The sequence below is a fragment of the Microcebus murinus genome, chromosome 22 (genome assembly GCF_040939455.1).
Source record: "Microcebus murinus isolate Inina chromosome 22, M.murinus_Inina_mat1.0, whole genome shotgun sequence".
In the NCBI taxonomy this organism is placed as follows: Eukaryota; Metazoa; Chordata; class Mammalia; order Primates; family Cheirogaleidae; genus Microcebus; species Microcebus murinus.
In genome coordinates, this window is record NC_134125.1 from 1,796,623 (window position 1) to 1,809,947 (window position 13,325).

The following is a 13,325-nucleotide window of genomic DNA, read 5'->3' on the forward strand; positions in this document are numbered from 1 at the left end:
AGATGTCCAGAGAGAGATGGCCTTCCCCTCTCCCTACAGGTCCAAGGGCCTGGGGTCAGGGCCGTGACTGGCCCTCAGTCTTGTGCCGTCCCGTGCAGCGTCAGGGCGACACGGTGGCTCCAGCTACGGCAGCCAGGCAGACGACTTGAGAACCTGCCGTCCATTAGCGAGCATCCACTCCAGGTAAAGCACCTGTGCGATTGACTAGTTTTCCCAGCATGGACCGTCTAGCCAAACTGTCACTTCTTAATGGCTAATTTGGGAAAGCATTTTGAAATATTTGATAAATATGTATGTTTTAAGCACAGATTTCTCATAATGGATTTCCTAGGAGCTATTCCCAAAACGGCTGCGGTGCAGGAAAGCCAAACTAAAAGCAAAAGAAAAGACAAGGGGGAGAAAACAAAAACCTCTCAACAGCTTGGATTTTAGTACACTGGAAACGTTGTGAACAAACAGCCACACACACTCCTGAGCAGAAAATTCCAGACCAAGCTGGGAATTAGGACCAGGAGGGTCAATTTGGACAGTTAGAAGCAATTTATCCTTGGATATTACCCTTATGGCAGTGTTTTTAAAAGGCAACAATAAGTCCATGACTTCCCTCTCTGCTTTTTTTTTTTTTTTCTAACACGAGGAGATTGTATCAGGGTGTGGCCAGGATGCTCCAACTCTAAGACTCTCTGCTGTAACTGCCACTGGCCACAAGGCTGGCACCATTCCCACCTCCTACGGCCCCCAACTCACTTGCAAAATCACATTCCTCCAGAGCAGGACACAGCGAGCTCCCTGGCTGGCATCTTTCTGTCTCAGGCCACACTTTAAGCTTCCCACAAAGGAAACAGTGTTTTCGCCTTCACTCCAGAGGCCCACTTGATCCCGATGAATAGGAGACTACATGTTTGCATCCCCCCCCAAATTTGTGCGTTGCAACCCCAGCCCCCAGGGTCATGGTGTCAGGAGGTGGGGGCTTTGGGAGGTGAGCAGATGCAGAGCCCTTGTGATGCGATTGGTGCTAACGTGAAAGAGGTACCAGAGTGTCCCCAGTTCTCCCCTGCCGTGCAGGGTTGGGGCAAGAAGGTGTCGTTTGTGGACCGAGAGGTGGGTTCTCATCAGACACCAAATCTTCCGGCATGTTGATCTTGGGTTACCAGGCTCGGCAACCATGAGAAATAAATGTCTGTCGTTCAAGTCCGTGGCATTTTTTGTTATAGCAGCTTGAGGAGATTAAGTCAATGGAGTGACAGAGGTCAGGGAGGAAGTGGAGGGTACAGCTTGGTGACCTCTTGTTTGGAAACGATTCATTTGAATAGCCAACATTATAAGACCCCAGTGCCAGGTCCCTACACCCATTTAAAAGTAATCAGTCACTTGGCAAGTTTTAAAGGACGAAAGTTTGACTCAGGTGAAGGCGCACGCACGATGCAAATGCTCGCGTGTTCATCTTTAAGTCAATTCCGTGATGCTTTGATTTATAGTTTTAGCAGCAGGTCCAGTGCAAGCTGTTACCAGTGGACGCCCAATCACAGGATTTCCTGAATGAGGGTGCATGGGCTTGGCTACTTTCTTCAATTGTTAAAACGAGGTCAAGGCTGGTTGCGGTGGATCACACCTGTCATCCCAGCACTCTGGGAGGCCCAGGCGGGCGGATTGCTCAAGGTCAGGAGTTCGAAACCAGCCTGAGCAAGAGCGAGACCCCTGTCTCTACTATAAATAGAAAGAAATTAATTGGACAACTAATATATATAGAAAAAATTAGCCGGGCATGGTGGCGAATGCCTGTAGTCCCAGCTACTCGGGAGGCTGAGGCAGGAGGATCACTTCAGCCCAGGAGTCTGAGGTTGCTGTGAACGAGGCTGACGCCACAGCACTCACTCTAGCCTGCGCAACAAAGCGAGACTGTCTCAAAAATTAAAAAAAGAGGTCAAAAGAAACATCTCCAGGTGTTAAAAACGTAGCTGGACTGGAGAAAACATCGCAACAGGTGCACGCAGTCACAATGGGAAATGCAGCTCCTCTGTTCTGGGATGGGGAAGCAGGTGTCCTGAGCTGCCACCTCCGGAGCACTAGGGGTCACTGCAGGCCCACCGATGCCGCGAGGCCCGGCGCCCGGGCGGTACCTCGCCGGCTGCCTTTGTCCCGGGCACCACGGGGGACAGGGACGCAGAGCTGTCCTGGCTGGTGGCCCCTCTCAGCCTTTTTAGTCCCATTAAAATAACGACAATGACGTCAGTCCAGTGTCACATATTTTACCGTCTAAATTATCTTTTAACCCATCCCTCCAAACAGGCAACGCCACCACCGCCTCCCTGCCCGTGCACTGGCTTGCAGACCCAGAGAGCTCTCAGTTGTCACCAGTCTCTGTTTCCGAGCCTCCCAGCCACCAGCTTACAGACAAGCGGTCATATTTAGTCACATCGGATTAAGCCCTTGTCTGCCGAAGTCAACACCAAGCAAACACAGACCCCACGATACGGCGGAAAGCTTGCATTTGAGAATTGTTAGAAAAAGTCTTTCTCTGGCAGAGCCGGGGTCTCCGCGCCCTGCGGTGGACGGACACCCTCGGGGAGACGGGAGGACAACGTAGGTCTTTGCTCTTCCGTCACTGAAATCTCACGCAGAGACATTCGCCCTGTCCGGGGGGAGTTCATTTTCAGGAAGAAATTGGAGCTTACACACTATTTTGCTTGATGCACTTAGATGGGCTTTCATTAAGAGGGGGAAAAAAAATGGGCTCTTCTAAGCCAGAAGTAACCCCGACGCCATTATTTCAATTGGTATATTCCCCAAAGCATCCTTTAAAAATGTCTAAATTGGGCCATTGACAATATCCTCGGATTTCGGCTTTGAAGCTGGTATACATGGACAAGCAACAACATCTCGCATGTTTACATTCTCTTTGATGTTGGCAAACTCAACAAATTGCCGGAGAAAGCCTTTCCCTTGTTGGCCACTAAGAACTGCTCTAGGGCAGGATTAACTGCTCGTGTATCCATTTCATAATGCTTTTTTGTGTGTGTGTGGACGGGCTAGGGGAGCTATTTTCTTCAATAACAATACCGGGATATGTGCATCTGATCTGCAGATCTATGCAATGGGTTAATTCAATCCCACAGGGCCCTCTGTCATCTAATAACCCGGCGCTTCAAGTCCATTAGGGACATTGATTTTTACCGGACAAAAGAAATCAAACCCTCTGGACACTCAGAGAAGTAAACTGATCCTTTCGACACATGTACAATGATGGACTCATTATGGGACACATAGAAATGCCAGTTTTCTGTTTTGTTTGTTGGCCAAGTCCTCTTGGAGAGGGGACGGGGGACTGAATCTGCTCCCGGGGAGGCTGATCTCCGACCGATGGACCCCCACCCCCACCCCGGTCTTCCTTACTGCGTGCGGACAGCCAAGCCCTCCCCCCCCCAGAGGCAAGGCCACCTCCTGCGAACAGCCTGCAAAGTACCCGCTGTCAGTCTTTGCAGCGGCGGGCGCTCCAGACTGAGCTGGCCCAGCGGCTCACGGCCAACGCCGCGCCGTCGAACGGATCCCAAGTCTGGCCTGGACTCCAGCGTCGGCCGACCCCACCGCCCACCTTCTCCTCGGCCCCAGAGCGCAATGGCAGCCCAGCGCGGGGCGTGTTCAGGAGCTGCACAGTGGACACTTGCTAGACGGGGCGTGGAGAGAGGTGTTCTCAAACCAGAAGAGCGAGATGGAAAATCAGAGAGGAGAGTGGAAACGGGCAGGGGGCTGGTCAAACCATGGCGCTGGCACGTCACGGCTGTCCAGGTTCGAGCTGTTCCTGGGAGGCTGCTGTCCCCACCCTGGGTGTGTAATTGTCAGCACAGCCCTTCCCTGGCACACACAGTGGGGGGGGGGCAGGAGGCAGGGGGCTTCCGGGAGGGATGGGGTAGAACCTCAGAGAAGACCACTGAAGGCCTGCTGACCTGTGTGTATCGATCCATACGTCAGTGACGCAAGGCAGGTGCAGCGCTAGCACTGCCCTACCGATGGCCGCAGAAGAGGCTGTTCCTCTGGGTTCACCTGGCGGTCACCTGGAGATGCCAGGGGTTACCTGGGGACCCCAGGTAGTCTGGGATTTTGGCCTCTCTGCCTGTGGAGACGATTGATCGGATCGGGCCTTTCTATTCCCCGGCCACTTCTCATATTTTGGAAAACTGGGAAGAAAGAGAGTGTCGAAAGGGCTCTCGTTTCACCCTGACGACGTTGCCCAAACTTCATTTCTCGCCGTCTTCACCAGAGTCGTCGTGGAGAGAAGATGGCGCGTGCAGCTGCATCGGTATTGATCACCAAGCCACTTCTAAGTCTCCCTTCTTCCAGAACATACGTAACTTGATTTAAAAAGGAACACACCACCAAAGGGAGAGTGAGAAAGCAAAAACATTAATAATCAAAGGAAAAGCGGAGCAACGTTAATAACCTCTACCTGGACTTTGCCACTCTGCACAGAAAGATGTGTTTTCTGTGTTTTGAAGACGTGGACATTTGCAATTGTTAAAAAAGGTGGTTCTAGAGTGGGTCAGGCCTGAGCCTTTTTTCTAAAGGTGACCAGAAAGACTGGAAGAGAACGGGCTTGGTTTTACAGGACGTTCCATCTTTGTAGCGCCTAAAAGCACCCTCCAAGGCTCCCATGGCAAACGCCTTAACATACGTGAATTCCGGCAGGGACACAGGCTCCTTTCTCCCTGGATCCGCTCCCAAACAAAGTTGGTTTCTCTTGAAGCCGCCACAGGGAACGTTTTTGTTTTACTGGAGACCAACAACAGAAACTGCCTGGTGTAAAAGCCTCCTCCACACAGCACGAACAATTAGCGCTATCTAATTACCGACAAAATCAGGCTTACAGATTGATTTATGGCCCTGCGGATGGAACTCATGCTCGTGGAGAGAGGCAGATTTCTTACAATCAATTTGAGAGAGGAAAGGCAGGTGGCTCTGACGGGAAGTCACCCCAGAGGCGCGGGCCGGAGCTAAGGCCTCAGCAGACATCTCCCAGTCCTCCGATACTCCTTCCCCCACAGTTAGCCGTGATAATTACCCAAAGAGGACTAGACGTGTTCTTGAGAACAGCGTACTAGTGAGAGAGAGAGAGAGTGAGAAGCCATTCTTACATCTTATTTTAGCCACCGGTAAGGCATCTGGAGTTGCAGCTTCCCAAGAAAGCTTCCACACCAAACAGCAGAGAAAACTTTCGTCTACCCAACCATGCATAATGAAGCAACAGCTTCACAGTTTAGGCAGCAGCTAGAATTTGTCAATCACCTTTTATCTTAAGGATGCAGATAGAAAAATCTTTTGTAATCACACACACACACACACACACACACACACACACACACACAAAGGTATCTGATGATTGCAATTCAGGGAAAAGACTCACTTTGGTTTAGAAAAATATAAAATGCTTGTTTGTAATGAAGAACAAGGACTATTCATTTATAGCCAGTAAATCTGGGAAGTCTTTTAAATAGAGCCTCAGCTGCACATCAGAATGGAAGTGTGGAGTTAAGGAAGGGACATTGAGGAGGCTTCTCGTGCAGACCGGCTCTGGCCCTCAGAGGCCAGGGGAGGGTGTTCGAGGGAGGAAACCTCGGTTTCCCGGTCATGAAGGAGGGAGGACACCAGCGGCCCCAGCGTGTGTCCCACCACCAGGCAGCATCAATGTCACCTGGAATTTTTTGGGAATTTAGACCTCAGGTCCGCAGACACCTGCTGAATCAGCTCTGGGGATGGGCCCAGGTTTGGACGAGCTGTCCCGGTTCTGCGTACTCTGGCTCAAATTTCAGAAACAGTGAAATGCACGACCTTTCAGGTTCTCTGCAGTTCTTAGGAATTATGTAGGAGAGAGAGATACAAAGAGAATAGGCAGAAAATTTAAGAAATAAACAAAAGAAAATCAGAAAGACAGACACTCAGCAAAGTAAACATAGAATAAAGACCTGCACATCTCAAAGACAGTGAGCCCAGAAAGACCATCTTCTATAGAACAGCAGTGGTTTTTTTTTTTTTTTTTTTCCTGATCTTCCTTGAAACTTTGAAAGCTAAAAACTCTTACAGCTTTGGTATATGTTTGCCACTGCAGGCACATGGAGCAAAACATCTATTGCTCCCGTAGCCACATTGTAATAACCCAATTTTACCCACGGAGGTCAATTCACCTCCTTCGATTTGGCGGTGGTTGGTTCACGATATCGCTTAAAAATTCAGCGTGGTTTCCCTCGCTCTGATTTTGGGTCTGGTTAATTCAGAGACTCCCAGGGAGCAGAGCAGTCCCTGGGCTAGAAACCACAGGTTGGTGCTGAGTGATCTTGGTTTGGGGGGGGCGGTGTTTCGATGAGAGATTCAGGAAGGTGGACATGAATAATCTTGTCTTCTGTCTTCCCAAGGCAATGCTGTCTCTGTCCCACTGGGCCCGCTGCTGGGGAGTCCAGATAATGAAATTCTTCCAGGGACAGTAACCTGGAGGGGTGGGGGTGAGGGTGGGGGTTGGGTTCATTCCAGGGCGGGGCCTGGGGCCAGCAGGACCTCAGGGTGGCAAGTGAGAGGCTCCTGCGCGCTCAGATCATTGGACGATGCCCGCTCGTGCGGTCTGTGCGCTCCCAGCCTGGCCAAGCGCATTAGACCTCCCCACCCCAGGCCGGAGGACCTGCCTCAGCCCGAGGTTCTGAGGGGAGAGGGAGGCGGGTGGCCGCCCTGACACCTGTTGGGAGAGTAGGCGGCTCCCTGCTCCCGGCTCCTCCGCGCTGGCCCTGCACTCGCCCGCCCCCATGGTCCCCTCCCGCCCGCACGCGCGGGGAGGGGCGGCGGGGAGGCTGGGAGCCGGCGGACCAGTGGGAGGTGGGATTTACTTTGCGGATTGGGGCTCGCAGCTGTCACTCCGAAAGGGTGGGGCTTTTTGAAAACGGACAAATTTTTAAGGCAAAAGCCCAAGCCCGCTCCGGGCACTGTGGCGGGCGCCTGCGCTCCGGATGCGGTCCTCGCCGCCGAGCGGGGCCCCCGCGCCGGCTGGCAGGCTGCAGCTGCGGCGGCCGGCCGCGTCCCCGAGCCGCCGGGTCCTCCCCCGCGCACATCTGGCCCGCCTCCCCCGGGCGCAGGGGGGAGCCCCGCGTCTCCGGAGCCGGCCGTGCGCTCTGCGCGCGTAGAGCCCCGCGAGCCCGAGCCGGGCCCGGGCCGGCGGGCCGAGGCGGCGGCCGGGGAGCAGCGGCACCCGCCAAACTTTGGGCCCGGCGCGCGCGCGCGCGCGAGCCCCGGGGCGCAGCGGCCGGCCCGGCATGGGGGCTGCGAGCCAGGGCGCCCCGGGCCGCTCCGCGCGCCCGGCCACCGGCCCGGGGGCCTCCTCACAGCCTCTGCCCGCGCCCCGGGCGCCGCAGCCCCGCCGCCGCCCCGCCGCCCGCCTCAGCTAGCCGGCCCGGCCGCCCGCCGCCCGCCTCAGCTCCGCGTCCGCCTCAGCTCCGCGCCCGCCTCAGCCCCGCGCCCGGAGGCGCCCCGTGCTGGCCCCTGGGGCCGCGCTTCGCTTCGCTTCGGTGAACAGGAAAGGAAATACCCCTCGTGGATTAAAAAAACATTTTAAGGACCCTGTTGGGGGCGAGGGGGCCGGTGGGGTTTGCCCGCGCGCCCGTCACCCCGGAGAGCACCTCAGGAGCCCGCGCGGCCGTCGCCTCCGGACCCGGCCATGGCCCGGCGGGAGGAGGGCGCGGGGCGCCGGGGCTGCGCGGGCCCCTAGCCGGCCGCGCCCTCGCCAGCCAGCCGCGCTCCGGCCCTCGGGCGCTGGGACCCTCCCTTCTTCGCCTGGACGGCGCCGGGAGCAGAGGCCCTGCGCTCCGGCCCGGGACGCGCGCGTCTGAGATGGGGACGCTGTGGCACCACTGGTCTCCTGTGCTCATCTGCCTGGCCGCCCTGTTTTCCAAAGGTGAGGAGGCCGCCGCCCCCGGGCCTGGGACCAACTTCGCTGGGAGTGTGTGTGTGAGTGAGTGTGTGTGAGTGTGTGTTTGTGTGTGTGTGTGTGTGAGTGTGTGTGAGTGTGTGTGAGTGTGTGTGAGTGTGTGTTTGTGTGTGAGTGTGTGTGAGTGTGTGTTTGTGTGTGTGAGGCCGCGCGCGCGCCCGCGGGGGGGCAGCCACGGTCCTTGCTGGGCCCTCGGCCGCAGGACCTGGGTGTGTGTGTGGGGGGGTCCCAGGTGAGGCTACAGAGGAACGTCACTGTTTCCCTCAGGGAATTTTTGTCATCAAGGGAGGGGCGTGGGGGGAGACCTCCCCAGGGGAGAGGCGGCCTCCGGAGTGGGGGGTGGGGGAGGCGCTGAGCTTGCTGTCAGGGCAAGCTGGTCAAGGCGACCAGGACGGTTCCCTCCCGGAATCTGGAAACGACTTTTCCCTGCTGGCGCTGAGCTGTTCGGAAACCACAGGGACGATTTCCGAGGGGTCCTGGAGTGGCGGGCGCGAGCGGGAGCCTCCCAGGCCGCGGAACAGACGGTGCTCTGGAGCGGCGGGGTCGAGCTTTCGCCCCACGTCGCGGGTGCCCGCCGCACGGGAAGCAGGAGGAGTCTGAGCTGTCACTTGTGACCCCGGGCATCCCCGCAGGGCCTGGGGCTCCTGCCACTGAAGGCAGAGCTCCCCAACTCTCCTCCTGTCCCGTGTGTCAACGTCCCCGCCTGTCACAGGAAGAGCAAGGTGGGAAGACCCCCCAGGCCCCCCCCCCAGCCAGTCATTCCTGGAAGAGAAATTGTTTGATTTGCGCAGGAGATGGTGCCAGAGGACCCCCAGTTCCTTCTCGTTGGGGGCTGTTTATTTGTGTGTGGTCGCGCCGCCGCCAAGCTCCTCTTTCCTGGGCAGAAGTCTACTGGGAGGACAGTGGAGCTTCTCAGCGGTCCCCAGCCTGGGCCAGAGACACCCTGTGCCCGTATTTCCCTGAGGGGCTTTGGACATGAGGTCTCTCTTGGAAACTTCAAAAAGCTGATTATCACGCACAGGATCTTTTAATTACACGAACCCTCTTTCTCTGAGTTCTCCCAGCATCACCAGGGGTTGCCTTGCCTTGCCTCTGGTGACAGCTTGAGACAGCTCACTTGTTGGGTTTTTGTGCAGGCACGATTGAGGGAGAGGGTTTTATGCCCACCCTACTCTACTGCCTCCCAAGTGCTGTTGAGCAAGGGGCTCGGTCTCCTGATGATGAGTTGGAACAATCTCTAGGACCAGAGCTTCCGGGATTTACGATGAGACAGGAAATCAAAGAAGAGGCTGGTGAATTGATGAATCCAACTCAGGCAGACATGAGGTTACAAAAGAAAAAAAATAAATAAACCCTAAATTCGCAGCAACAGCAGCTCAGCTGACTTGAATATTGCTACCAGGCATTTTTTTTTTTATTATTGGTTGTCACTTGGTTTCATCATAACTAGGCATAGACTTCTCTGTTTTTATGCTGCAATAACAAGGTTTTATTAAGAAAGGTAGAGCACAGCTTTGTAAAAATGACCTGTTGTGTTTTCTCAGTTATGTACCTAGTTCTGCCACTGATTTCTTTATGAGACTGAGCAGTGTTGAAGAGAACTGTATTTCCCCTGGTAATTTTTGAAGTTTTTTCAAGTGGAAATGCTGAAAATGTCCTTAAATGAGGTACTCTCTGCTGCGGCGGCCTGTTTTCTAGGTGTCCAAAAAATCAGCTTGTGAAATGACACTGTAAGCACAGCATGTGACATACTTTGTGTTTTGAATTTGGAGAACGCAGCCAGAGAGTTCAAAAGAGAATTTGTGATGTGTGGAGACTTTATATGGCAATTAGCTGGGCACTGAACACATGGCAGGTGATTCGGTCATTATTCACAGTATGACAAAGAACAAGGAAAAAATTAACACCCCTAATGTCATCAAATTGTATGGAATGGAACTTCATGGTGCAGATGTAATTTATAAACTCAGGGACAGCTCGAGTTCTTTTCCCAGTGTGTTCCTGTTACCTCCCATCTAAGACTCTCCAGCCACCTGAAAGTTCTCAACCAGCTTGAAATCAAGCGTGGATGATATTTTAAGGGATTTTAATTGGGAGTCAACACACATCTCAAGGGTGCCCAGTTTGTTTAGGGCTGATTGAAAAATAATCATTATCAAATATTAAATTATCTGTTTCAGCAAATTGTCCTTCCCAATAGGAATCCTTGAATAGGAATCCAAAATACACATTTTAATACCAGGCTAATGCCCTTGTGCCCTACCTGTGTTTAAATTTCATGAGCAGAAAACGGCTAGTCATAGAGCAAACCCACCCTCTGATAGATCTTTTAAAAAACAAAAATAAAGTTTCATTGCTTATCCTTCTATGCCCTTGGGACCTTGGAGCTATAGATGAAACAAAAAGTTTTACCAGCAACCTTGTCCCAGGGCCCCGGGCTCTTCTGGAGACTGGCCTTATATCAAAGTGTGAAGAGAGCCGGTGTCTTATGGTTAAGATCTAACCTTTGTTGGAAGCCTGTCTTAGGTCACAGTGGTGCCAGCCTGCTGGTGAGTTTTAACACAGTGCTCCTGACTTCCCCAGAGGGGCGGGTGTATGGAGGGTAGGTGGAGAAGAAAAATTAGTGGGGAGGAGGTTGGAGCTGGGCAGAGAGCCAAGCGATTGTTAAATTTGAAGTCACGAAAGGTTGCCACATGTAGGTCACCTGTCACCACTGTCACCTGCGTGTACCTCTCCAGTTATGTTCTCTCGCGAATGCTGGTGGGAAGTGGACGCTCAGAGACCTGCTGTGCTGCTGGTCCGGGGGGCTGTGGCAGTGATGTGGTCCCTGCATCTGCCAGGGCTGAGCTGGCTGCACCCTCTGCCGCCTCCTGCCGGGGCAGCCACTTTCCCGAAGAGCTTGCACGTTCAGGGCTTCTTGGTGGCAGAGCACCACCTCTCACCTAGGGAGTGCTGTTCTCCAGCCGGCCTGCAGGGAAACAAGCTTCCCTGTGCAGCGATCCCTTCTCCAGGGGTCAGGGGCTTCCCAGGGGAGGAAAAAATATCAAGAAGGGAGCAAGTTAGGGGTGGGGGGTGCATGTGTATCTGTGAGCGGGGGTGAGGGGAGAGGGAGGCTGGCTTTATCGTTTACCTTCAAACTCTGCCTAAACTAACAGGCTGGAGGATGGAAGCCCATTAAGGTTTGTTTCCTCTGAATTAAAGAGTTAAATACAAATAGGATTATATTAAGGCGTATGCACAGAAAGGTAGAATTCGAAGTCTGAGGATCTATTTAATTTAGTGTCATTCTGAACGCCAAGAAAAAAAATGAAAAAAAAACAACACAAAAACTTCAAAAATATTTTATTGTAGAATCTTATACTCTTCTGTATTTCTAATTAATCTATTTATCCATCATCAATTTATCCAATCATTATTTATTCATCCATCCATCCATCATTCCATCAGTTCCATTCATCCATCCATCTATCCATCCATCCATTTATTCATTCAACAAATATCAAAGGCCACGTGCTTTCAGTGGGCACAGAACTCTGCAGGGGCTATTTTCAGGTGCTATGAGGACACAGGTACTAAAGGGTCCTTAGACCAGAGATGCTTAGTGCCAGTCTTCCTCTAGAAGTCAGAGAGCCACAAACCAGAGCTCCATCGCTTTGAGCTGAAAGCCCGAGCCTGGGCCGTCCCATAGCCATGCGTCCCCTCTTCCTCTCTGTCCTTGGCTCTCTCATTCCCTCCCCTCCGCTGCTTGATAGCCACAACTTCCTCCTGCGCACGGAGAAGTGCCCCACGCCAGGCTGGCGCGGGGAGTACGGACGGACGGCAGTGAGGGAGGAACCCTCTAACAGATGCGGGTGCTGCTCTCGTGGGACTTGTAGCTCGCGGGGAGATAGAGAAACATGTTAGTTGCACAAAGGGACCTAAACTTAGCACCTGTGCTAACTGTGACCTGTGCTCCCAGGACAGAGCAAGTACCTGTGAATGCAGGTACCTCGGCATTTGACTGAGAGCAGTTGGGAAGGCTCCCCGGCCCCCCATCTGCAGGTGGGATGGTGTGAGCTGGGTGGCTGGGGCAGGTTGTGCAACAAGAGGGTGGGAAGAGATACCGGGGTGAGAGCACCGTGGAGACCACCATGGTGCTGCACGAAGGCAGGGGGCAGACCGTGGCCACGGGCGGCGAGGGCTGGGCGTGGTCAACACTCTCTTTGACTCTCGAACTGTGCAGGTGCGTGGTGATGAGTCCCGCGTCTCCATTCCGTAGGCTGTGTTGAGGGGCTGTGTCATTGTTTTAACAGTGGGAGGACAGGGATGGATTTTAACTCACACACACAGAGCATGCATGTGCTCCCTGGCTGCCGTAGCAAGTTGCCACAAACGCGGTTGACTTGGAAATTTATCCCGCCGTGGTTCTGCAGGCCGAAGTCCAAAATCAGAACCATGGGGCTGAAACCGGAGCCTGAGGGAGGGAGGCTTTCGGGGGTCATCCTTGTTTGCCCCTTCCAGACCCTGGTGGCGGCCACAGTTCTTGACTTGTGGCCGTGTCACTCAGACCTCCAAAGCAAGGTCCGCCGATCTCTCTCCGCTCTGTGCCCACACCACAGAGCAGAGATAGACCGGAGGACCCTGCTTTGGGTCCTTTAATTGTTTCCTTATTCAAAAATAGTACTGTCTTGCTATACATTGTGATTTTATTATATAAAAGAAAATCAGAGTTTGATTCACTGTATCACTAATAAATAAATTAGGGCTAGGTGTGGTAGGTAGCTCATACCTCTAATCTCAGTGCTTTGGGAAGCTGAGGTTAGAAGATTGCTCAAGACCAGGAATTTGAGATCAGCCTGGGCAACATAGTGAGGCCTTGTCTCTACAAATAATAATAAATTAGCCAGGCATGGTGGCATGAGCCTATAGTCCTAGCTACTCAGGAGGCTGAGGTGAGAGGACTACTTGGGGCCAGGAGTTTGAGGTTAGGGTAAACTACGACTGCTTTTCCCCACCTCTGTGTATAAAACCTCCGCCCTCCTCCCCTTTAAAAGGATGTCTTGCGATTGCATTTCCAGCTCACCCAGATAATCCAGATAATCTCCCATTTTAATTTGGTCACATCCTCCTCTCCCCCCACTTTTTAAAAAATATTTCCAAATAAGATGATAAACACTCATCAGGTTCCAGGGATCCGGACATGAATATATTTTTGAGAAGCGCGTTTTTCTGCCTTCCAGGAGGTTGACATTCTAAAACCATTTTCTGTCCCTTCCTCCAAATTTTAAGTTCCTCTTGGGGCGACTGATGTGTATTTTTCCATCTTCGGTTTCTGTCCGGTATTTAGGATGGTGCTTTGGACATTGCAGGGGTCCGATGAAATTTT

The 13,325-nt window shown here is 53.2% G+C and overlaps 1 protein-coding gene across 1 annotated transcript in view; it reads left to right on the plus strand.

Annotated features, from left to right (window-relative positions):
- Window positions 1–2,223: 2,223 nt before the first annotated feature.
- The window catches only part of TMEM132D (transmembrane protein 132D), a 528,577-nt gene continuing 517,475 nt past the window's right edge, over window positions 2,224–13,325 (plus strand). The window contains exons 1-4 of the mRNA XM_075996848.1: window positions 2,224–2,228; window positions 3,452–3,618; window positions 6,888–7,541; window positions 7,742–7,927. Of these exons, the coding sequence (XP_075852963.1) occupies window positions 2,224–2,228; window positions 3,452–3,618; window positions 6,888–7,541; window positions 7,742–7,927 (1,012 nt within the window). The remainder of the gene's footprint in view (window positions 2,229–3,451; window positions 3,619–6,887; window positions 7,542–7,741; window positions 7,928–13,325) is intronic.